Here is a 26,195-nt window from a genome sequence, read left to right on the forward strand (position 1 = left end):
ACCAAATTCAGGTCCCTGATTGGTCAAAGTTCAACTGGTTCAACTTTCAGCGTACGTTCAATGGCCGCATATATTAAATATATAGAGCCCAAAAACTGACTTAAAATCTTGTGTAGCAATGCGTGAATATGAGAGTTTTGAATGTTGAAGATCGAGACCCACTTATAAGCGCATTTACTTAAACTTTTCATTGAAAGCAGTTGCTCATATGCGTAATTCCAAACCCGGTGTGAACGTAGCAGTACTATTCTAGATATGTTTTTTAGTTGGACTTCTTAGGGTGAGCGGTGATGTCTTCCTTTAAGCTGTTAGCAACAGATCATTTGAGTCTTGTAAGGGCCTTCTCAAAGCACACCATTTGTTATGAGCCTGAGTACATTTGACCTAAAATGTTAGTTTGTTTTATTGTTGTGATTTGTTTTGTTGAATGCTCAATCAGGGAACTCTTATGGTGCTTCCAGATGTGCAATAGCACCATAACTGGGTCTTCAGATTGGTACAGTGGTGCAGTGATCCCAAAACTTATCATAATCTCAAACGTTCCAGAAAGTATGACGAGTGACTTATAAGCCTATTTGGACTACAACTAAACACAAACATAAAAACTAAGATTCATCTGATCTGGAGCAAAAGTTGAGTATCTAATACACTTAAATAAATCATTAATATGACTATAGATGATGTTGGTAAGTCACTACATGTCTCATAAAATACCAGTGCTACCATATGTAGTGGCGTACAAAGTGATTGTGCCACGGCACAAAGTATTTTGAGTGACAGTACTCAATCAACGGCATATCGCATCAGCCCTGTTCTGTGGAGATTGTGGGCTGTCTATAAGCCTTAACTATTGAGGTGAGGCACTCCCATAAAGGTTCGGAATTGGTTTGGCCTGTATTTCAAAAGAGGTATTAGGAAAATGAGTAAAGATATATGTGTGATACAGAACGAGGTGCATAAGACAAGTCCATAAATCTTGAGGTGAGGCTCTGGGCTGGTGACTATAGATGAGTAAACCCCAGAGCCTAGTTGCTGATTGTGGTCAAGGACCAGACCATGCATAAACACCGCTCCCAGTGGAGAATGTGATGGCTGGCAAAACCATTTGGAATGCAGAGATAGATGATATCCATGAATTTTAAGCCAAAATATGAAGGCAATTGGCTGGAAAGAAAGGCAGGCGATTTAACGATTGGTTTAGAATGATGGCTTGATTACTGAGTAACATAAGAGAAGCCCAGGAAGTACCTGGAGGCAGAGTAGATCGTTCTTATAGAAATTATGAGAAAAGCTCAACTTCCTACAATTGCTCAACCAAATTGGATGTTTTGAACTTGGACACCAAGCAGCTCCTCTAATGATTTCTGATCCGCTTTCAGAAAGTGTTGTGTTGCTGTAAGAATCCCCTGCTGTCACAGAACACACTCGTCCAAAATACATTCCGCACTGTGCCTTCTTCACATTGTGTGTCCTTGGATCACTTTTTTACTCCTAGTCCTAGCCATCTTTGTGGTGCAAAAAATGTGATTTAGTAAATCAGACAATGCCCTCCTTTCGGTCAACAGTCAAGTTTTAGTCATTGGTTCTTATACGTATGGACAAAAGTCACTGGAGGTACTCAAACACCCCTAATTCAAAACAACTTTGGGTTCTGACATATTTCTGTCAGATCAGACCTGAAACTCTTCAGCAACTGGAGCTTCTGTAGTTTTTTATACTAGACCTCAAGTGTCAGCCTATCTTACCTACATGTATCAGTGATCCTTGCTCCACATTCCATGCCACCAAAATGTTCCAAAAGATCTGCATATGTGGAGATCCTTAGATCTACTCTAGCCATAATATGTAGAACTTTGTCAAACTCTACTTAGTTCTCGCATGAGTTGGTTATTCCACCCTCTAATGAATTTAGGGACACATTTTTGTTTGTTTTCTAAAATATCTCACTCCCTGACAGGTGGCATTGAGAAGAGATTCAATTATTTGTTTTGTCACTGGTTGGAAATTGTGTCATTGACTGATGGGTGGCTGTTGATGATGTTTGCTTTGTTTTGCATGTATTTAGAGGACCAGCTTCCCGCAGGGTTTCCCACCATTGACATGGGCCCCCAACTCAAGGTGGTTGAGCGTTCTCGGACTGCCACCATGCTCTGTGCTGCAAGTGGCAACCCTGACCCGGAAATTTCTTGGTTCAAAGATTTCCTGCCAGTGAACACATCTAGTAACAATGGACGAATCAAGCAACTCCGCTCAGGTAAACAAAACTTTGACCATTTTTTTATTTTTTTATTCCCTAATTCCAGCTTCTTCTTCCTGACTCCGTTTTTGATTCCCATTTCGAACTTGCTGCTGCTGCAAACTATGATTTTGATTCTGCTGATCTTCAACCCTTGTTTCCTCGCCGCTGATTCACCCTCCTGCGTAGTAGCCAGCTGTGATATTTTAGCTGACTTTGTCTGCTGCTGCTGCTGTGATACGAGTTGGCTGTGTATGATTCCCAACCCTTCTATACTTTACCAAACCTTTTGAAACAGACTCCCAACTGTCCTCCAAACTGATGACTTCCTATACAAATCACCATCACTATCAATTTTATTACTATCCACACTCGTTTGAGATATTTCTGACATGCATTACATGTCTGTAGTGAAGGTTCAAGTTATTATATCAAAGTTTACTTACACGAAATACAGGTGATGGTGGCATGTACATCAGGAAGTGTCTACTTCTTAATGCTGTGACCATACACTGGGATTATTCTTTGTTATGCGCACATAATTTTCTCCCAGGATCTCGATTATCTTTAATAAAAAATTCTTAAAATTTTTAGCGTTATTTGAGGAAATTATAACCCTTAATTCGAAAAGGCTGTATCACATGGTAAAAGCAAATAAAAATAAAAAAATTAATTTGCTGCTTTCACTGAGCTTTTTTTTTTTTTCCTTCGGTTTGAGCTTTAGAAAACTAAAAAGGTTCTCCTCATGAAATTATTTCCATATAGCTGCTTTTAAGATGAGTAGAACTTTTAATTCGGAACAAAATCTGCATCTTTATGGAGCAGAGATGATTCAGGGATTTGACTAAAATGTTTTAAAAATTACATAACCTGATAAACCATCGGAATAAGCCTCCAACGCATACTGTGTTCTAATTGGATGATAATTGGAAATTTTGTCGTCACAAAATACATAGTCTAATTCTTTATAATTATTTTTTATAAATGTTGTATGTATAAAATAAAAGAAAATCAATTTGGGAACCTCTATTATTCTGTTATAACATTATAACAAAAGGAGCGCAAAAGAAATATTGTAAATTTGTCCAATGTGTGAAGGAAGAAACTTGCATCAATATGAGATATATTATGAGAATGATGGCAGTTTTAAATAATTTGTCTCAAGTTTATTCTTGAGACAAAGTAGCCAGGATAGGCTCCGGCAGCCCCGTGACCCCAAAAAAGGTATAAAACGGAATAGAAAATGAATGAATGAATGAAAAGTTTATTCTTGTTTTCCTTTTTTAGTTTGCTTTTGCCATATTGACACAGATTTTTTCTGAGAGAGGGCTCAGCAAAAAAAGTTAGCACAGTAGCTCTATCTGCCACAGTAACGTCTAACAAACCCAATATGTCATAAAATCTATTCCCCTTTGAGTTCTCCCTTTTGCTTCTAGAGACTTAAAATCCTCTTTAAATTATTTCAGTCAAGTTATCCTTATCACCCTAATTTCCTGGAAAAGCATTCTTTTGTCCCCGCTTTATTGTCATTAATATTTTTTAGCTGTTTCAAGATGATTAGCCTTCCTTTTAAACTTCTATTTGACAAAAAACAATGTTACAATATAATAGCTAAATATTTGTCATGTTAGTTTAGCTCATTTTTATGATTTAAATGATTGACTTTCTGATTCGTTTGCCACTAAATACTTTTTTTATAGTAAAGTTCTGTGGAGTTCCAATAAAATGTTTCGTAGTCTTTCTGCTGAGCACATCTGTGTCACCAATGGTCCCATTGTAATGCCATGTCTATGCTGTTCTTTTCTCTTTGTATCTTTTTAACCACAGAGTCCTTTGGTAAGTGCTTCTGTTTCGAGGCCTACATCCTCACTGTCCACTCTTCTATTTACTGCTCACTACTGTTGCTACACTTGCTGCTTCTGCTCACCTTTACAAATGTGTTAGTGTTATTAAAATGCATGGTGCGCATTTTACTAACCGTCACACTCCAAATCAACACGAACCATGGATATTTATAAATGCACTCACCTGTTGCCTTAGGGTTCAGGCAACAGGAAAGACAACGCTCACACAGTGACACACATGCACATGTGCACCAACTTCTTCATCACCTTAGACGTAGCTGGCCTCACCTTCATCCGTGCACCTGCAGCTTTCCCAAACCCAGACTATTGTAACTTGCTCCCAACACTCACCTATTTACTTTCCACTCATTGACTTGTTTAGATATCTCTTTCCCTCACTCATTCACCCACTAATTATCTCCACTCTGTGGTACTATTGTCAAAAAAGCTATTGATACCAGATGGTAGATAGGTGTGTTTCGGGTTTAAAATTAATTAAATACAACATCTACCAGTTTGCTTGTAGTTCAGCTGTCTTTGCTTTTTTGCTGCTGATTCCCTGGATCAGGTGTTTTCAGTCCATCAGAATCTGGACACATCTCATTTAACTAATCAGCACCAAGAAGGCTGGATAGCTGGAAGAGATACAATGTACTAGGTCTGAGTTGTCCAGAAGTTTTTCATTTCTTTAGAATAATCCACTCTTTCAATACTTGTGCTCTTATGTATAAGGTTTTTTGGTTAGCAAGCTGTTAGGCCTTAGTCACAACTGCCCATACGGGTAGATACTGGCTGTCTGTAGGCAAAAAATGGGCAGGTGGCCCTCACAAAATACCAAAGCCGTGAGCCCGTAGAGCAAAATTGTTCACGCATAATTTTCTGTAGGAATGCTGCAAGCAACAGGTCATGTTAACACGTATATAACACATAAGGGTAAAGTAGGTGAGACGAAGGCGGGTCATACAGATTTATTATTTTTTCAACCGTCTCAAATCCCATGTACTGTGCAGGGGTCCATTAGGGCTCTTCAAGAATATGCACACACTCCCTGAGGGCTCATTGCGTGCAACCTGACCGTTAGAATTTAGGATGTTAGACAATCAGAGCGTAGTTTGTATGGGCACCCTACCCTAAGGTTTCTAACTGTGGAATTGGGGGCTACACTTATGCCATCAAGGGAGACTTTCTGAGCAGACAGAGCATCTCTGAGGTTTTTAGGACCTAGTATAATGACCTCAGTTTTTTCTGGGTTCAGGAGGAGGTAAATAATTGTCATCCAGGTCTTGATGTCTCTGATGCAGGCATTCAGTTTCTCTATATGGTCTTTTTGGGTGGTTAAATTGCTATCCATCCAATTGCTATCCTCAAGATCCAAACCCAAATCAGCGGAAGTGAATGGATGGACGACACAGTAGCACTTACTGTATGTCCCCATTCAAACAACCCTTAATTGATAGAACTTTTACACTCAGACAATCTGACACTCAATCGGGCAGGAAATGTGAAATTTTATATTGTTATTTGACCAGGTGGGCTTTTAGAAACGTAACAAACCATCTGGAAATTTCACACAGACACAACAGCTGCTTATTTGAGGGATGGAACCACCCAAAATGAGAATTGACAGCAAGAGTGAATCTTGATGATGAATTCTAGACCTTCGAGTTTTTGTTCTGTGCTGGCAAGGTAAATAAAAGGCCAAGAGTCACGTGTGCCGCGACCTTTTCATATGAGAGATTTAAAGCCCAATATCAACAGAAAATACAAATCTATTCAACATCAGACAGTATTGGAGAGTGGATTTTTTTCTTACTCCTAAGAGCAGATATGAAAAAGATTTCTATTATATCCAATGAGCAGGATTAGACCTGCGTTTGGTTTATGCAGAGAGCACAAGCGGTTTACGGGTCAGGACATATACGATAGTTAAAATCCACTAGTCAGCCTTAGACTTAGACTCACATCTGCCCTACTGCAAGTCAATAAAATCCAATCTATAACCCATCTTCTTATAGCTCTGCCACTGTCTGTCACTCTATCTAAGATCTGCTTTTTCCTCTTGAGCTTATTCTGCCTCTATTAACCCTTTCTGAATTCTTTTAATGTCTCCTCCTCTTCTCAATCTCTGAGGATCTATATTTTGAGTCCCTACTCACTAATTTGGTTCTATTCCTCAATAAGTTAGTTCCCTTAGTCCCTTTCCTCCCTTATCCCCCTACTCCTTCAGAGGTACTAACATTTTCTTCTTCTTCTCCTTCTCTAATCTCGTGCATTCATTGCCCACTCAGGTGGCACGCCCATACGAGGTAAGACTGCTGGGAGGACCGACATGACACAGTGGCCTGATTCCTTTTCAACCCTGCTTCCTACTTGTCTCGCAGATCTGAAAAGCAGCTCCTGGTGGGTTCATCAATATGAGCTCTCAGACTCTGCCATATTGGTAATTCTCCTGCGACTGCTTCAGATCTGCATTAGGCCCAAGAGGAGGAATTGGAGTTGAGGAAGAAATTCATGATATGATATGATGACCACCTCCCTTTCTCCTCATCTCTCAGCCTTTCTTCATCTTCATGTGTTTCCCATCTCAGCCTCAGCTGTCACTCTGTAACACAGAAGTCTTCATGTGATGATGTGATTTGCTTTTTCTTTACTCATCATTTTCAGTCATTCAACCGTCTACATCTCTAATTTGGTTCAGACGTAAAGCATGGCGTACTTGGTTTCATTATTTCTTGCTTTAGCGAAGGGATAAAATATCCTCACATCTACCTTTTTTTTCTTTTCTTTTTCTTTTTTTTTTTTTTTTTTGAAGGGTCTTGACCTAAGCTTGACCCGGCCTCTCTTTCTAACTTGTCCGTATTTGCCCAACCAAATGTCCCAGTTTTGTTTTCCCTCCCAGCTGTTATTCGCTCTGCCTGAGTAGTCCAGATGGCGAAGACTGCGACACACAAAATTAGAATGCTCACACTCGCATACAAACACACTGACCTCCCCCTTACAAACACAGAATCACGAGTTTCTTTCTGGTTTTTTGCCATCATTTTCTCTTTTCTCCTCCATTACCAACAAAAAGCCCCAAACAACCACTTTTTTGATAAAGTTTTTCTGGGCGCTTTTTTCTTGCCGTACCACATCATCTCTAAAGAACCTCTCTGGCTGACTTTTTTTTGACAGTTTTTCTATTTTCAGGGAGCGAGAAAGCATCGGCCCCCTCCCAAGGCTTTGCGTATGTCGTTCCTTTTTTTTTTTTTTTTCCTTTTTCTCTTTAAATATATGTGGTTGCCCTTGATGGAGCGATGTCTTCACCTCCTCGTTGGTCTGTTTTTAAAATGACATCACACTCCTGATCCCGCTGGTGGATCTGCAAGGGGTTGGGGTTGTCCTATTGCCATGGCAATATCTTTGTCACCTCTTTTCCCTCTGAACTGACCTAACCACATCTCAACTTGCAGCAGTTTTTCTTTTTTTGGAAAAGTTTGTATTGATGAGTGGATTTCTCCTTGTTTGGGCTGCTCGGTTTATATTAGGAGGAAGTTTCTTCTGGGTTTTTTTTTCAGGCTTTTGTATCCCTTTTTCTTGTTTTTGTCATTCCTAAATCATGAAGCTGTCCTTCATTTTGGGCAGATTGTCTGCAAAAATATGTTTGTTTTTTTTAAATCTTCCTGTTCTCACTGAGCTTTGCTTGTTTTCACTTAAAAACCTCTTTTAGACTCATTTTTTCCTGAGGGGTTTGACCATTACAGTGTTGTTGCGTTGGTGCCATACTGTGCCTGATGTGTTTCACTTCTGTGTGATTGCTCTTTTCCCCTCTCTTTTTCTATCTATGCTTCTCTATTGTCTTTCTCCCCTCTTCTCGCTGTCACTCCGTCCATCCAGGCGCCCTCCAGATAGAGATGAGCGAGGAGTCGGACCAGGGGAAGTATGAGTGTGTCGCCACCAACAGTGATGGGACACGCTATTCCACCCCAGCGAATCTCTACGTCAGAGGTAAAATTGTGACTAAAACATGAGTTCATGCCTTTGACTGTAGATGAGAACTAGACCAAAAGATCCCTCCACCCTCGCGTTCCAAACAGGAAGTAGCCGCTCACTCCAAGAAACCAAAAACCCATGGACGTCTGTTAAAAAAATAAACAGTCATTCTATTTGTCGGAATAACCATACTTGATCTGTTACCTTTTTTTCTAACTTGTTCATATTTTTCTGTAGTGCAAGTTATTCAAGTTACAAACTGGCCAATCAGATGCCTCGCTAATAGTACGTAGTCTCACATCGAGCGATCAAAGTGTTTGATTGACAGATATTTCCCGGCTCACTTTCAAGTGGTTGGGCCGTGGCCTTCCATCAAACAATGTCACAAAAATAGATTCATTAGATTAATTGAAAGCAGGTCAAAATTAATTGCATAATAGCACTAAAAAATATCATTCAAATAATTAGGCTTTTTTTTTAAAAGGTAGCAGGGCAAGAATATTTATTCTGAAAAATATTATGACTAAGTAGTTGTTTATTTCTCAATAGAAGTCTGTGGGATTTTGGCTTCTTGGAGCCAGAGGGTATTTCCTGTTTGGAACGCAAGGGGGGAGGGGTCACTCAGTCCAATTCTCATATACACTCAATGGTTTATCCACTAGTAATTGCTATTTTTTATGTATGATATAATTCAATTAAACTTGTATTGATTTATTTTATTTTAGCTTTTAAGCAATGAAAAATGTGCTTCTAAAAAGGTCAATTGGCCTCCTTCTCCTCTCAAGCAAATAAACTTCTGGCCTTGCCTTTTTAACCTTTAGACCCCATTGAAGAAACGAGTCATAGCCCAGATAAGAGTTGTGTTTCTTCCCAAATCTGACAGGCATCTGGCTCCACGGGCGCTGTGTCCTTCTGTGCTCTTTCAACGTGCTCACACATTCCCGCACAGACCCAGCAAACATTCAAATCCTGGAGACGTTTTGATTCCCGAGGCCTTTTGCTCTGTTGTCTGCCCTTCTTTTTTGGTTTCACACATGCAGCCATGTCATCCAGCATGCGCACAGTGTGTGTGATAAAGAACAGACAAACAGCAGAGAGTCAGTGATGTGCGACTAACAGCGCTTGTGATGCCGGTAGAATAGGTTCTGCTGCTCAGTGAGAGTTTGACAGGCAGACTGGGGTCTGCAGGCGGTAGAAGCTGCCTTGAACTCTTCCAACATCAGCCACTTACCGTACTAGATATTTATGTTTATGGTCTTTCTCTTCTCCCACTTTCTTTCCTCTCTTCGCCTCACGCTCCGTCTCTTGCTACCTTGCTTCTTTTTCCAAACTTTATTTCTCTCCCGTTTCTCTGATATTAACTGTGTTTTTTTCTTCTCTCGTCTTCATCTTTCCCTCCTGCTGTTCTTTGTCCCGCTGGCCACTGCAGAACTGCGAGAAGGTTGGTACAGAAACCACTTTGTGGCTCTTTTGAGGCTGTCCTTTCCGTGTCTTTTATATTAGATACTTAAGGTTTGGCCATCTTTATTAAATGACTTTGTTGTAAAATGCTGTTTGCATTCTCACTCATGTGCTTTTGTCAGTTTTCTCCAACTTTTACATACTTTTATTTTGTCGTTATGGTTCTCTAAAGACACACTCTGATATAAATCAGGTTTTTGTTATTTTTAACATGTTCTTGTAGCATTTTTTTCATGAAGGGCATATTTTAAAAAAAAAAAAGCTAAAACTCTCATGTATTTTTAAATATTTCTCTAATTCAGGGGTGTCCAACTAATTTCCTCCGAGGGCCACATCAGCATAGTGGTTGTCCTCAAAGGGCCAGATACAACTTACACATGTAACTAAATGTAATGAAAAATAAACGTAGCTACTCCTTAATGTTAAATAACTCATTATTTATTTATTATGACCTTTTAATTTGACAATTACAGTTGCATAGAAAACATATGTTTGCTTGTTACTCTAGCATAAATCCTCTTAAATTTGATTCTGTCAGGTTAGTTTATATGGACAGTGTTTAAGTCCTAATGTCTAGTTTCCCAATCCGATATTTAAGTCCAATTCCCCCTTCATATGAATAAACACACACCAACTTTTATTTTTATTTTAAGAAATTAAAAACTTTTATGCTCTTGCAGGCCACATAAATTGACATGGCGGGCCACATTTGGCCCGCGGGCCTTGAGTTTGACACATGTGCTCTAATTGAATCATAAATCAATAACAGACAAAAAAATGTTGTTTAAAAAAAAATTATATTTGTGACATGGAAAATACGATGGGTGAGCTACAAGCTCCCAGCTTTCAACAGCAAGGTGGGGAAGAGGGGCGGGGTTGCTTTGTGCCAACAGTCTTGCCCACAACTCAGAGGCAAATTTCTAAAGAACTACTGCCACTTTGCAGAAACTATGTCCTAGAAAACGACAGGTTTTTGTATTTTGGCTAAAAATGACATTATCATAATTAAAAGGCTGCTTTTAAAAGAGCTTTAAAAAAATCGGAGTGGGTCTTTAAATGTTTATTGCAACAGATTTGGAAAAGCTTTTAATGATTTTGACTCAGCATGTACCTGAGTGACTCTGTATGCTTTCTATTTTATTTAAAAGCGGTAAAACATATTTCCTCTCATCCTTCAAGGTCAACTGAGAATTGATAGTATTTCCTGTCTTTCATTTCTGCTTTAGTTCGTCGTGTGCCCCCTCGCTTCTCCATCCCCCCTGCTGACAGCGAAATCATGCCAGGAGGTAACATCAACATCACCTGCGTGGCTGTTGGCTCCCCCATGCCGTATGTGAAGTGGATGCTGGGAGCAGAAGACCTGACACCCGAGGATGACATGCCCATCGGCCGCAACGTCCTGGAACTGACCGATGTGCGGCAGTCCAACAATTATACCTGCGTTGCCATGTCAACACTCGGTGTGATCGAAGCCATGGCACAGATCACTGTAAAAGGTGGGCTTTGAGGAGGACAGGATTTGATAAGGAAAATCAAACCCTTCTCTCATAGAAAAATCATCAAAACAATGATCAAAAATTCAATTAATTACTTATAAGTGATCAAATTTGAGATTTGTGGACAAAAGCTAATTTTTTTATGTACCCTTGTGTCATTTTTTATAGTAACAAGGGTAAATATTTATAAGGATTCTGTGGTTTTGTTTCTGTTTTGTTCTTGTTGATGTTTTTGTTTTTTTTGTCAGTCACTCCAGTTTCAGGTTCATGATCTACAGCTGTCTTCACTTCAGTTAATTCCCCTCAGTTTATTTAAGTATCTTGGTTTCTGTTCATCCTTGTCAGCTCATCTGCTCTGTTGTGTCACAGTTTTGTTTCTCCCCATAGTTTTTTCATGTTTCAGTTTGTTAATTAAATGTTTTATTTCCTGTCACCAATCCTGGTCTCCTGCGTTTTGGGTCCTCCACCACCAGTTAATGACAGAATGACCTGACCACCTTGGACCCAGCAGGAGATTTTTTTGCTGCAGTAGCAGGGTTTTTTTTTTTTTCTTTGCTACTGCAGTGCACGCCATGTCAAATGGGGTTTCCCGCAGCCACAAGTCATGCCAATCCACATCCGGCTAATCTGTTCCTGAGGGGGATTGCCGGGACCATCCTTCAAGTATCAAGTTTCCTGTGGAGGGTTACCGGGGCCTCTCCACCTTATGTCCCCTGTCTCTGAGGATGGTCACCATTTATTCCCCCTTGGCTGTGTCTCCTGGTCCAGAGGAGGGTCACCAGTGCCGCTCCCCTTCGTGGTTCCTGTCCCTGGGGAGAGTAATTGGGACTGCTCCTCTTCATGCCTGTTCCTGAGGAGGGGTTTGCCATGTCACCCCTCACCTCTGCTAGGCTGCAGGAACCCAAACTGTGTTCTGGACTTGTTTTTACTTCTCCTGTTCCTCCAGGTCCCTTTCTCTGGGTTTGTTTGGGCATCTGGGATCTGCCCTTTTGGGGAGGGGTACTGAAAGGATTCTGTGGTTTTGTTCTTGGCCATGTTTTTGGTTTTCTTTTTGTCGGTCATTCCAGTTTCAGGTTCATGATCCACAGCTGTCTTCACTTCAGTGAATTACCCTCAGCCTATTTAAGTGTCTTAGTTTCTGTTCATCCTTGTCAGCTCATCTGCTCTGTTGTGTCACAGTTTTGTTTCTCCCCATAGTTTGTGATGTTTCAGTTTGTTTATTAAATGTTTTATTTCCTGTCACCAATCCTGGTCTCCTGCATTTTGGGTTCTCCACTAACCTTTCATGACAATATTGTAAGAGAAAATGTTTTTTGTTTTTTTATTTCTAAAACACGGCCACAGTTTCAAAAAAATTTAATTGTTGAGATGAGATAAAAACAAGACTTTCAGTTTTGGAATAAAAAAATATTCCTTACCTTTATTTGTAATAGTCCTCATTTATTTCACAATAGTTACTCTGAACTGTATTAGATGCTATCAACAGTTTTAAATCTTTAGTTCATCAATCTGTATTTTTTTTTTTTCATGTATATGCAGACACTGAAATGTGGTTGAAATTGTAGAAATGTTTCTTTCATAACCTCAACTCCACAACCATCATTTTTCACTTCTTTAAATTCTTTGGACATCCAAAAACTGGAAAAATTAAGGTGCCATAATTGGTAGGTTTGCATATGTAAGGCAGCTGCATGTTGAAGTTTTTGCAGACTTTTGGTTTCCACATTGGAAAAGCTAATCCTACAACTGTCTGCGTTGCCATGGTTACAAAGAACGGCCCTGTAAAGGGTTAGACAGGAACAGGAAGTTTAAAAGTTCCACCAATATGTGAACAGTTTGGAAGGCTTATAGGAAGTCTTGCAACAGGTCTATCCAATAGTCAGCCTCCATGTGTTGATCTGGATCTTCTGTTCCATACAATTAGTACCTAATTACTAGGTTGTTCAATTTTTTTGGCATATGAAAACGTTTTGTATATTTCCATTCAGGACCATTTCACACATCCAAAAAGATTTTTGTACACCTTTTTTTAACATATAAACAGAGGATTTCATTGAGGTGTTATAGGGAAGTGGTAGGTCTTAGCAACGTTTTTATTTTTTAAAAGGATCCCTTTAACAACACATTTTAAAGGGTATTTTTTAAATAACCAAGAACAAATTTTAAAAAAAAAATCTTTTTTTTTTACCATTGGCCAATCACAATTTTGTGCTCTAAAGTACGTCACTTAATTGACATCTTAAGTCACTGCAAATGTGTCTTTCCACTAAACTGAATGCCCCGCTCCACTGACAGTTTTTCTTTCTTCTGAACTTCAGAAAGGTGTGAGCATTTAGCATCAGGTTCTTAATCGTGGCTGTAGCAGCTAATGTGCCATATTTTTCTCGACTGGCCTGAGATCAGTCTCTCAAAATTATTTTGTTTCTGCTGTTGACACACTGAGCGTTGTGGTGCTGTTGAGATGACAATTACCAACACATGGGTCCAATCCAACAAGCTGTTGAAGGAAAAATGAAAAAATAACTTTTTAGCGTGTTGTAATCTCACATATTCATCTAGTCTGATTCAATTTAAAATCTGCTTTTCATAATAAGTCTGTGAATTCAAGAAAGTAAATATGAAAATTTTAAATAATGATTATCTGATAAATAATTTTATTTAATAATACAGTTTATAAACTTTTTTGAAGTACACCAGGAATCCTGCGACAGCCCATTTTTTATTGTTTTACTGAATATAAAATTTATCTAGTTGATTAATTTCATACATAGTTAATTTCTTTGAAAAGTTTGGGATTTGTCGATGTTAGTAAAAGTGTAATAAAACAAAGTTTGAGGGGATATGTAAGTCAAGTGTGGATGGCTAGGCTTTAAACTACAGCGGAAGCTGTTGCCCCTCTATAGATCTTTCACACCATAAAAATGCATTTGGGATTAAGATTTTGTTTTCTTTTTGTTCCTTGAAGCTCTGCCGAAGGCTCCGGGCATGCCTATGGTGACAGAAAGAACTGCAACAAGCATCACCCTCACCTGGGATTCAGGAAACCCAGAACCTGTCTCCTATTATGTGATACAGGTGTGTTACAGACACACACATAATCTGCTATGATTCTGAAGTGGAGCGTCTGGTAGCTCAACTTTATATCTGCATAAACTCTTATCACTAAGTAGGGTTGTAAAGGAAAAGGAGCTCCACATCTCTCGCCAATGTACCGCCCTCCGTCACTATAAAAGGAAACATCTTGTAAATTAACAGCTGTCTGTGTCTATGAGGAGCACTGAACTGAAATACAGGAATGAGTCATAAACGGTTTAAGTGGTACTGGCTGAAAACTTCACTTATATAAAGCAGGGCTCCCACATTTGACATGCGGTAGTAAATAAAAAGCTGTTTTTCACGCCGATCTACGACTATCGAATCCTTCCTCTGTTTTTCCCCTCATCATCTCTCATTCCCTCCAGTATCGCGGCAAAGGCTCAGAGGACCCCTTCAAGGAGATTGATGGCATCGCTACAACTCGCTACAGCGTGGGCGGCCTCAGCCCTTATTCTCACTATGACTTTCGGGTGGCAGCTTTCAACACCATCGGCCAAGGACCCCCCAGCGAAGTTGTGGAGGCTCGCACAGCTGAGCAGGCGCCCTCGTCGCCTCCTCGGCAGGTCAGAGAGTTTCAGTTGGCAAAAAGTGCTTTTTATCTAATCGAGTTTAATTTTTTACAAATGTTTTTTAAGCTGTGTTGCGCTCAGGCTGTTTGTTTTCCATTGACCCCTGCAGGTCATCGGCCGGATGCTAAGTGCCACAACAGCAATGATACACTGGGATGAGCCGGAGGAGCCCAATGGTCAGGTGGTGGGATACAGAGTCTACTACACCTCTGACAACATGCTTCCAGTCAACCAGGTGAGTGTCCCCACCCTCCGTTTCATGATTGCTCATTTCTGCTGCTGATGCCAAAGTGTGCCATGCAGTGGGACAAGCAGATGGTACGCAGCACCAGCTTCATCACCATCCAGGATTTAACTCCCAACAAGACGTACTACATCAGAGTCCTGGCGTTCACTTCTGTGGGAGATGGACCTCTGTCCCAAGACCTGCAGATTATTGCCAAGACTGGAGGTGATGCATAAATGCAGATAGGCTGCATGCACTGATTCATATAAAGGAAAGAACATAAGGATTACGGTATGTATATTTATTTAATTTAAAGAGTCCTTGCTTTTGTTTTCTTTTTAGTACCGTCCCAGCCTTCAGAATTTAAGGGTGAAGCCAAGTCTGAAACCAGTATCCTACTGTCCTGGGTAGCCCCTTCAACCCAGGGTGGCCCAGAGAGCCAGATTACAGGCTATGAGCTGGTTTACCGAAGGGTGAACGACTCGGAAGAGGTAAGGATGGAACAAAAGACAGACTGACTACTCTATTGGTATCAAAATGACTGAAAGATGATCTAAATGCTTGTTTTTGATGGTATTTTTAGAAGAAAGTCACTTTTGAGCCTACGACATCCTACCTGTTGAAGAATCTGAAGCCTTTCTCCACGTACACCTTCCAGCTGGCAGCTAAGAGCAAAAATGGAATAGGAGCGTACACCAATGAAGTGTCCATTGGCACTCCACAAACACGTACGTCCATGAAACCACTCTACAAAGTGTGAGAGTTTGTATGTGCACATGCTTGTTTAAAAGAGGAAAACAAAAAGTTCCAGTTGTCGAGAATGTGGGCAACTCAAAGCTAAAGAAATTCTGATTTATGTCAGAACTTCATCTCAAATAGTTTGTCCAAAAGGTGTAATCTCTACTGCTGACTTTTCGAGGGGCCGTTAGACTTCAAAAAATTTTTTTAACTTCTTATGTCATCCCTTTGTGGTCTAACAAGCAAGACTGGGTCTGCCTGGCAACGCCAGTCACAGTTTTGTTTGAGGGTTACCTAAAACTGTGAGCACAGACCTCTTTTTGTTTTTTAGAACAAAGAGAAGAAAAGAAATAAAGGAAGAAGTGATGGAAGTGTTATGCATCTAAAGCAGAAAAGATAATGACCACAGGAAATCGAAAAAAGGTTGTAAACTATCTTGTGCAGACAGAGTAGTCAGGAGGTGCAGGAATGTATTAACAAATCCTCAAAAGACTATGAACTATCTCTAAGTTCTTGGCTTTTCTCCTTCCTTCTGCGTATGTCCCAGTGAGAAAAACCCTGGAACATGTTTTTTTTTTGGTTAGATCCCATCTCAAAATTGTTCTGTAAAAGTAAGCCATTGTAAAATTCTTTAGCTTGCCTCCTAAATTGAACCCGGTCCACTGAATTATCCTGGTCTAAAATTCACCCTGAGTTGAACTTATTTATTATTAATTTAAAAATTTGTTTCACAGATGTTTATAGTAAAATGCAGTAAATGCAAAATTGACAATGCAAAATGGGCAAACCTGTTTTCATCCCAACAAATGAATGAACCATTATAACTGTGTCTACAGTTTGGTCTTTTTTATTTGCACCAATCAGCCACCACCAAAGTCACTTCCATTGTAGTCTTGTTTCCTCTGACATATTCTAAAACATTTGATTTACAAGTACACTGAAAGCCATCTTAAACCATTTCATATGGAACGAAAAAAGTCAAGTGTATTAAAAATTATGTCTATAACATAAGAATACCCTAAAGATTGGTCTATTCTACTGTAGTTCAGTCGAGTTGAATGCTACCAAGGTTTTCTATGTACTACTAATTTACTATACAGACTAAAAAGAAGAAGTAATCCAGTTTAAGTCAGTTTATTCCAGTTCAGTCCTACACACCATCATGCATATGATGCTAAAAGATTTGAAGTTAAATGGAAAAGACAAACTGCATCAAAGCTCTGATAGGATAGTGTACAACTTACCCCATCAGCTGTGGCTGCTTGGTGTTAAGTCTCAGATTTGTTGTCAGCGGTTGTGTTTATGTTGTTGGTTACCGATCTGAGGTCTGTCAGAGATCCAGAGGATAAGGTAAGAGGTCAGAAGCTTACAGATAGACACGAGAAGTCCCGCACGGATCAGAGAGGATTCAGTAAGGCTGTAAAGACAAGTAAGTCATGGATGGGTGCTCTTTGTGTCTAATGCCTTAGTCACAACTGCCCTTACGGGGTGGATACAGGTGGATACCGGCTGTCTGCGGGTGAAAAATGGGCAAAGCAGGTGGCCTGGACAGACTTTTAAGATCCTAGTTCGTACAGGGAAAATGTTAATGCACATTTGTTTTTCTATAGGCATGTTGCAGGTTGTAGCAAACACTTATGCAACACATAGATCAGGGGAAGTCGGTGAGACGCAGGCAATCGTATAAATTTTACATCATTTTAAACCCTGCGAACGAAATCAAACAATGGGTAGTTTGTGTGGACATCCTACAGACACTTGGGTGTCCACTGCACACCCTGCGCATGCAGAATTTGCGCGCAGTCAGGAAGGAGCCCGTCTATGCATGCACCCTACTAACAACTAGTGTGCCGCATAAGGGCACCGTATGATAGCATCACTCGGACGACAGAAGTGCGTATAACTTACATTGCCCTTAAAAATACTTCACGATGCATTCACCACATGCACGACAAACGTGCGTTCCATTTTTGTGACGTCCCTTGAGGTGGCTGCACTAACCTAAAGGGAAATGGAATGCTATGTACACACCAGGCATGTGTGGGGTTTTTGATCATGCTTTTGGCAAACGGGCTGTTGCTGCTCAATACTAGCGCACATACTCAGTTAGAAGAGGCTTGGTGAAAAATGTCAATGTGGTGCAAATCTCACAAATCAGTCTCCAGGCTTTCTCTGTCACAGCTCTATTCCGTTATATGAATGACTTGCTGTAAAATAATTATGGCTGCGCGCAAACTGCAATTATTAATTTGTGTTTAATGATCGAATTTCATTGAAAGTGGTCACTGGAATGCGCGTTTCTGAGCCCGGTGTGAGCATCACATTAGATATACCTGTGCTCCCTTAAGACGGCCCTCCACAGCCTGGGTAAACCATAAATCCGCAGAACCCATAGGGGTGCATGTGACTAAAGCATATGGTATAGTCAGTCTCCTTGTGTTGCATTTCTTCACACTTCCATTTATCAAACACTTCGACTGGATGAATGTGACACCCATCCCTCAAGTATCTTTGTTTCGATCAACCTGCTTTCTACCTGCAGGGTCATTTTTTTCTTTTTTTGGGAGCACTTTTGTTTTCCAGTGTTTCGTTTTCATTTTATGTTTTTTGTCTTTTGTTCCCCATTTCTCATCTGCTCATTGTCAATCCCCTTCCATATTTCGTAACACATCTCACCCAACCACTGGCACACACAACCACATGACATTTACCCAAACAAACCCCATTGTGCATCCTTTAATCGGGCCGAACCAGCTCCCTCAGCACCTCCCCAGGACATCTCCTGCACCAGCCCCAGCTCTACCAGCATCCTGGTAAGTTGGGCTCCACCTCCCCTGGAGTTTCGGAATGGCATCATAACGGGATACTCCATCCAGTACACCACAATGGAAGGGAACAAAACATCCAAAAGAATTGATGGAATCCCCCCGGAGAGCTCCCCGTACCTCCTGGAAAACCTTGAGAAATGGACTGAGTACGGCATAACAGTCCGAGCAAGCACGGAGGCTGGAGAAGGACCGGAAAGTTTACAGCTGCTTATCCGCACCGAGGAAGATGGTATGTTCAAAGAAATAAAACCCAAAAAAGTCAACGTGCCTCACTAACCGCGCAACCAAAAGGGCTTTTTCCATCAGTAAAGGGGTTTTGGTGCATCGCCCTTTTTTTCCCTCCCTAACCAGCAACATCTTTCAACTTCCAGACATCCCCTGCTTTTTCCTGTCAGCTTCTTTTCTCTAAGGAAACCGATTTTATCCCCCTTTTAATGATCAATTTTCCCTCTCTAAAAAAATCTCCTCCTTTTGCGAACGCAGTTGTTTGCATTTTCTTCTGTTTGGATGACAATATTTCTTTCTAATGGCAGAGAGGAAGCTTTACCTCAGCCCTCCCTTCTTGCCTTTCTCCACTAATCACTCATCACCTAAATCCTCTCCAATTCCTCTGCAAATATTTGGAAATGTACCACTTTGTTTGGATAATTTAAAAGCTACCTGCAGCCATTTTGTTTCTTGCACGTCTGTCTCCTTTTTTATTGTCTCACATGGAGGCTTTTATGACTATGTTGATCTTTGAAATGTTTTTGTGGGAATCAAGCAATAACCCAGAGGTTGCCCAAGGTTTTATTTCCATCTGTATTCTTTTCTGTGCTTTTTTGGAGAGGTGTAGTTCTTGGCAGAGTGAGAGCGGGTCTTTCTGATAAAGATAGTTTCTCTTTGACTGCCTGCCACCCTTTTTTCTGCAACACGTCTTTTGTGTTTTTTTATGCCATCCTTATCATTCCCTACGTGTCCCATCTTAACTCCACAGTTTAACCATAAGCCCTCTCCCTAGTAACTATTTTGACTTTTCCCAGGCATCAGAGAAATTGTCCTTTTTTAGAGGATTGCTTTTTTTCTTTTTTTCTTTTTACATTTTATTCATCCTCTGGGCGTTTTCTATTTTTTTGTCGCCCGCATATTTTTGATTGGAAAAAACCTTTACTAAAGTAGAAGCCTTCACTTGAAAGTTTTTTACTACCCATCGTCCGCGCCCCTTGACTTCTATCCCAAAATGCATTTTTAGTTCCAAGTGGTCCTCCCCGTGGGGTTGAGGCAGAGACTGTGAACGCCTCGGCCATTAGGGTGAAATGGCGGGCGCCAGCTCCTGAACGGCAGCACGGCCAAATCCGAGGCTACCAGGTGCACTACGTGAGAATGAACTATGGGGAACCACAGGGCCAGCCCTCCATCAAGGACATCCTCATTGATGACTCACAGGTAACACCAAAAGATTAATTTAATTTAATTTAATTTAATTTAATTCATAAAAAACGTAATAATTCAAAGTGCAATAATTTATCTTTTTTTTCATTGTACTTAAACATTAATTAAAAAATAAATTAGTAAATTAGTTTTCACCCAATATTTGCAATTTATGTTTTGCAATTTATTTTTGTAAACTTTTTGCTGAATTTTAGTAAATTACAAAGGACATTTGCATGTTAAATTTGTAATAAAACTATTTAGGGTAGCATAATTTTGAACCTTTATGAAAAATAATAATGTGAAATATACGTATTAAAGAAATGAAAGCAAGTAAACTTAGTAAAAAGAAAAAAATATAACAAGAAAAATGACTTTATTGATCCAGAATCTTTCACATTCACTGTATTGACGTGATATTTAATTCTGTGTCTATATTAGTACCTTTAACAAGAGATAAAAGAGTTTGGTTTGGTTTGATATATGATTTCTGTTTTCCAAAACAACAAAAATGAAAACCTTTTTTTTAATCTTTTTTTTTAATTTGCTAATAAGGGAATAACAATGATGACACAGCTTTTAGCTTATACCAGCGGCCTACAAACTGAGGCTCTGTAACCACGCAATAAGGCTCTTTATTTCTTCCATTCTGACTCTTTGGCTTTATAGAAAAATGCAATTAATTTGACAAAATAATAAATTAATTAAGCTAAGCACATATCCCAATCTAAGCTGCACAATAGTTATCATGATGATAGAAACTGCAAGTTTTATTTGACATGGGGTGAACTTTATTTTGAAATCAACTTATTTGCTGCTGTCAAAAGTAAAGAGGTTAATGCTGTTATTTTTAAGAAAAATATAACACTTTTTCCAAATTAATTGTAAACATTTAAAAGCTACATTTTGTAAATGAATGGCTGCATATAACCATAAATAAAGTGGGATTTGGCGGCTGCCACTGGGTTTTGGTCAGTAAGAAACTGGACCAAATGGCTTTTTTATTTTAAAGGTTGCAGATAATAAAAAACAATAAATAATAAATCCTTTTTAGATGTAGCACAACATGCGTTTGCAACACTGCAACCATTTCACTTCCCCACGATTCGAATAAGGTTTGGTTTTGACCTAAGAATCGGTATACAATGCATCATTTTCTATAACTAGTCATATTTTTATTTTATTTTATTACATGCTTTGTTTTTTTTGTTTTTTGGAAGTCAAATGTAATTTTTCCACAATCGTTTAAGCTCATGTAACCACATCCAGCGCTTTTCTTCCTTTCTTTTGCAAAACAGAAAATACCTCTTAGCTATTTTCATTTTAGAGTCATGGTATAATTTCTATTATGTGTCCTGTGTTAATATGAGCAGTAATGGCCTAATGGTAATGAGGTTCCTATTATCGATTTGATGGCAACTTTAATTGACATCTAGTTGGACTGACAGACACAAATCAATCAGCTTTATGTACATTTAGGGAGATGTATAGTCCAGATGGGGTTGCTGGAGCTGCTCCTCACATTTTATACTCTTTTATTTTCTTTACTTGAATTAGATAATTGGATGGACCAATGCAGAAAATACGACACATAGATGAGATTTTTATTATTCTGGATTGTACTCAGGATGTTCTGCTACAAATATTAGGAAGATTGTCAAGTATGTTATTAAATAAGCCGTTCTGAAGCACATAAATGTGTTCACTGCCACAGATTTATTATCTGTAACGACCGCTAGACATTATGCACTATAATTTTAGGACAGTGAGAGAGATTTTGCAGCGGAAAGGCTATTAAGATACTGAGGTTTTTTTGTTTCTCTTTTTCATTTCTTTGGTTCTGCTTCGTCCTTCAGTGGGAGTATGGTGACTCAGTGGAATATGTAAGTAAATCTTTTAACCATTTATTAAGTCATATTATAAGGAACAAAATAATCAGATGAATTAGTCATACACAAAAGATTTTGAACCATTACCATATGAAAACTTTCCGCTCTCGTCTTGATTAATGAAAAATATATGAATTAGGACGGAAAATATTCTGTTGTACAATCGATAACATTCACTTGGTGTAAGAAAAATGAAAATAGGCAAGTTAAGTGTTATAAAGAACACAAGTCTTGGCAAATGTTTAACATTGGTGATCTTGAATGATGTTTTGTGTAAGAAGGTGGCTTTTCTAAAAATGTGCCCTCTCAGATGGAAAAAAAAAATACTGTATGTATTTTGTTTTTCTAAAAAAATAAACATTTCAGAGCAAATGGAATACATGAAAAATGGCTGTGTTCCTTTTCCAAGCTGAAAAACTGTTAGGGTGAAAGGTAACTGGCTCACTTGAACCTTAAAGGTATTTTGTTGCTCCGCAGGAAGTGATACTTGGAGATCTGAAGTCTGACACCGCCTACTCTGTATCAGTTGGAGCCTACACCGCTAAAGGCGATGGCGCTCGCAGCAAACCCATAACTGAGTGCACCGCTCTACCTTGTAAGTGTGTCTGAACAGACTAACCCAAGGAAAAGCCATTATAAGACACATTTTCTGTAATTCATAAGGTTTTCTTCACCACTTGTGATCATTAGAGGTTATTAACCCTTGTGCTATCTTAGGCACAATAACATTGGGAGTTGGGTCATCTAGACCCTCTAGACAGTGCGCTGAACCTTTTTTCTTCAATGATTTGTAAACTTCACTGATGTCCATGGATTACATGAAATCTTTCCACCTTTATCCACCTTTGTCATGGTAGGGAGAACATGTCAATGTAAGGGTGGGGTCATCTAAGATAGCACAAGGGTTAAAAGATTGGATTAGTCATATCAGTGGCAGATTTCAAGCTATTTTTTGTAGTTTTGCTTTTGGTTGGTGTGTAATTATCTATCTAATTATCTTTTTATTTTTCCCTTTCTTCTTTTTTTCTAGTGCCTGAAAAACCCAGACTGATGGTCACTGTGTCGGATTCGGGTACCGCTCTGCTCCATTGGTACCCTCCTTCCAACCCACCAACCCCAATTCTAGGGTACCGCCTTACTTTTGGCCGAGTCGATGTCCTCCCTTTTGTAGTTGTGGAATTCCCAACCAAGGAAACACGCTACACTGTCCAGGATATTCAGAAGGGAGCAAAGTATGAGTTCCGACTGTGCTCCCATAACAAAATGGGCTATGGAGAAGAGGCTGTGAAGGAGGTGACAACTCCAGAGGATGCTCCAAGTGGATACCCAGAGAATATTATCTTGGAGGATGCCTACGCAACATCACTCCATCTGGCATGGAAGTCGGTTCCACTAATTGAGCAAAATGGGAAAATCGTAAAGTACTCAGTTCTCTACAAGGATATAAACAGTCGTGGGAATGCTTCAGAGGTGGTGGTGCCCGCCCCAGGCTCAAGTGCTAAATTGGAGGGTCTGATTGCCGACACAGTATACGATGTCAGGGTGTGTGCTTTCACAGCTGTGGGTCCTGGGCCATACAGCCCCAGTGTCCGCTTCAGGACGCAGCGGCTAGACCAAGGTAGGAACATGCTCATATTCTGAAAAGCCATCACCATTGCTCTGGATCCAAGACACACTTCTTGACCATTTATTGTACAAACAAGTCCAACATTCACACAAACATCTGGTGGTTGCATCATGATGTCCTCTGTCATTGTCTTGTCACTGTGGCCTTAGATAACAACCTCCCTTTCTAAAAGCAAGGTAAGACTCTAGTCAGTGTTTGAGGAAAGTGCTCTTGTCCAGTTCGGTGTAATAGCTAGCTTGAGGCCGGTGCTGGAAAGTGGGATACAGGTAAAATTGTTGGGTGACTGGGTTGGTAATGGCACAAAAATCAGTTTTTTTTTTGTTTTTTTTTTGTATCTTTTATTGCTTTAGTTTTTGCCACCAACTTCAGAGTTAAAGCCTCCATGAAGAACTCCATCCTCCTCTCTTGGGAGATCCGGGACAAGAATCCTTCCCAACCTTTCACTGTGAGTACATTTCTTTTTGGTTGGTAACAGGTACAGCAGGTTGGTAATTGGTTGCTCTCAGGAACTACATGAAAGCTGAAATAAATAAAAAAAATTAAAAAAAACACATTAGAAATTCAGCTTCACAATTAGATACATCATCACTATTTCAATACACAACAAATATCAAAGTTGTTTTGACCCTGTGATGCCACGTTCACTTTGGAAATTTGACGTACCTTCAAAAACGTTCTAGAAGCGTGTTCCTTAATGCGAGTTTAGTATATGTTGTTCGCACTGGATTGTTCTGACACCCATCCAATTATTAATTTATAATCTATGATACATTTTCCAATGGTTGATATTTCCATAAATAAAAGGCGAGTCCATTCATTCATCAATATTAAATCTGAATCTTTGATTGGTCGAATATCCACTGGTTTAATTATTAATGTGCGTTGAGTGGCCACACGTTTTGTAGGTAGAACCGAAAAACGGTCATAGAATCTTTTAGAGCAATGCCTGAATATGAGAGTTTTGAATGCAGAAGCCTGAAACACGCATATATGTGTGTTTAAGTTGCAATTCATTTTATTTTCTTCTGGAGTACAGAAACGTATCCACTGATTCTAATTTGATCCACACATTTTTAACATGCTGTAGCTGTAATGAAAGGAGTTAATTATCTAAAAACTTTACATTCTTTCAGTACAGCAAGTAGTCGTTTAAAAAAAACGTTAAAATATGTTTATCAAATATGACATGAATGGTAATATAGGGTAGAATAAAAAAATATCAGAGTGCTACACAGATGCTTAGAAAGATTTTTGTAACTTAGTGAAACACTATCAGAAACCAAAAAATAAATAAGTACATTTTGCTAAAGGGGATAAAGGTTTAACCCTTCCATGTAGACTCAAAAAAAATCTTATCTTAAGTTTTACTAGAATAGTTTTCATGCTCGGCTTTTATTCTTTTGACAAATGAGCTTTTATAACTTTTTGTGTGACATGAAATGGTCATCACATTAACTTGTGTGAGACATTAACACCCACATGATGCCCCCTGAAAGCATCAGAAAGTTGTTGCTTTTTACTCAGCTGGGCACCACAAACTTAAAGGATTAGGCTTTGAATACATTCTATCAACGTGTGCATATTTTATGTTTCTCTCTGAATTCATGTGACCATTTCCATTCCTGTTGACACTGGTGTGTTCTCAGATTCTGTATGGGAAGGGCCAGTCTGTGGAGGTAGATGGCAAGCAGACACAGAAGCTCATCACTGGCTTGACTCCGGACACACTGTATTCCTTTCTGCTCACCAACCGGGCCAACAGTGCTGGAGGTCTGCAGCACCGTGTCACTGCCACAACTGCACCAGACATCCTGAAAGCCAAGCCAACCATCGTTGGAAAGACCAATGCAGACGGCATGGTGACTGTGCAGCTGCCAACTGTACAGACCACAGCAAAAGTCAGGTAGGGATGAGCCTAGGAATGTGAGGATGGAGAATTAAAGTTCAGAGGAAGTGTGCTTTTATTTGCAATATATGGGTCAAATGTTTCACCAAAATCCATGCCTGTGCCAATTTTTAAAGTATTAAAGAAAAAAAAGCCAAAGCATCACTGTAGGACGTTCCATCTTATTGGTTATTGTCTAGAAGTGATGATAAAAATAAGGAATATTTGCCCTCAAGAACTCATTTGTTCCTCAGGTTTTCTTCTTTTTCTGTCTTAGAGGAGTAAAAATGTTTCTTCCACTTAGGGAAAAAATTTAGAATGACATGATGTTTGTAAATATGTACAGAGGTGATTCTATGCATGCTGCATTTTAGGGGTTACTATGTTGTGGTGGTGCCTCTGAAGAAGCAGAGAGGGGGTAAATTCCTGAATCCCTGGGAGGAGCCAGACCAAATGAACTTGGATGAGGTGAGAGTTTTAACCCAAAAAAGAGCCTCACAAAAAAGAGCGGTTATTCTGCAAATTTTGATATTATTATGGAGTAAAGACTTAAATGGCAATTGTCAGAAAACAAAAACAAGGAAATCAATTATGCAAACAAATTTAAAATGGGGTCTGCAAACCCAAAAATGGAAGATATTTTTGTCTTCTGTTGATATACTTTTTCTTTGTATTTCCAGCTACTGAAGGAGATCAACAGGACAAGCATCAGCCGTGCTCTCCGCATCCGCAGGCAGGTCGGCCTGTCAGATCCCAGGGCGTACGTCACAGCTCACTTTAAGACCCTCCCCCTGGAGTTCACGTTAGGCGACGGCAGAAACTACGGAGATTTCCGCAACCGCCCTCTACAGAACGGACAAGAGTACGTTTTCTTCGTGCTTGCACTTCTGGACCTTTCGGAGAATGTAAGTAAAACTA

The 26,195-nt window shown here is 39.6% G+C and overlaps 1 protein-coding gene across 31 annotated transcripts in view; it reads left to right on the plus strand.

The window, feature by feature from the left end:
• Window positions 1-26,195, plus strand: part of ptprdb (protein tyrosine phosphatase receptor type Db) — a 227,028-nt gene that overhangs the window by 170,019 nt on the left and 30,814 nt on the right. For 9 of the 31 annotated variants that reach the window (XM_023956020.2, XM_023956040.2, XM_023956048.2 and 6 more), the window contains 21 exons: window positions 2,066-2,254; window positions 4,064-4,072; window positions 6,369-6,386; window positions 7,957-8,067; window positions 9,482-9,493; window positions 10,740-11,009; window positions 13,975-14,084; window positions 14,471-14,668; window positions 14,784-14,909; window positions 14,978-15,125; window positions 15,243-15,391; window positions 15,484-15,628; window positions 18,393-18,695; window positions 19,698-19,891; window positions 21,733-21,759; window positions 22,243-22,360; window positions 22,796-23,383; window positions 23,743-23,837; window positions 25,039-25,295; window positions 25,652-25,745; window positions 25,958-26,182. In XM_023956020.2, coding sequence (XP_023811788.1) covers window positions 2,066-2,254; window positions 4,064-4,072; window positions 6,369-6,386; window positions 7,957-8,067; window positions 9,482-9,493; window positions 10,740-11,009; window positions 13,975-14,084; window positions 14,471-14,668; window positions 14,784-14,909; window positions 14,978-15,125; window positions 15,243-15,391; window positions 15,484-15,628; window positions 18,393-18,695; window positions 19,698-19,891; window positions 21,733-21,759; window positions 22,243-22,360; window positions 22,796-23,383; window positions 23,743-23,837; window positions 25,039-25,295; window positions 25,652-25,745; window positions 25,958-26,182 — 3,386 coding nt within the window. The remainder of the gene's footprint in view (window positions 1-2,065; window positions 2,255-4,063; window positions 4,073-6,368; window positions 6,387-7,956; window positions 8,068-9,481; window positions 9,494-10,739; window positions 11,010-13,974; window positions 14,085-14,470; window positions 14,669-14,783; window positions 14,910-14,977; window positions 15,126-15,242; window positions 15,392-15,483; window positions 15,629-18,392; window positions 18,696-19,697; window positions 19,892-21,732; window positions 21,760-22,242; window positions 22,361-22,795; window positions 23,384-23,742; window positions 23,838-25,038; window positions 25,296-25,651; window positions 25,746-25,957; window positions 26,183-26,195) is intronic. The other 22 variants (XM_023956056.2, XM_023956068.2, XM_078945301.1 and 19 more) reach the window with 9 other exon arrangements.

This window comes from Oryzias latipes, chromosome 1 (assembly GCF_053564925.1).
Source record: "Oryzias latipes strain Hd-rR chromosome 1, Olatipes_Hd-rR_3.1".
Lineage (NCBI taxonomy): Eukaryota > Metazoa > Chordata > Actinopteri > Beloniformes > Adrianichthyidae > Oryzias > Oryzias latipes.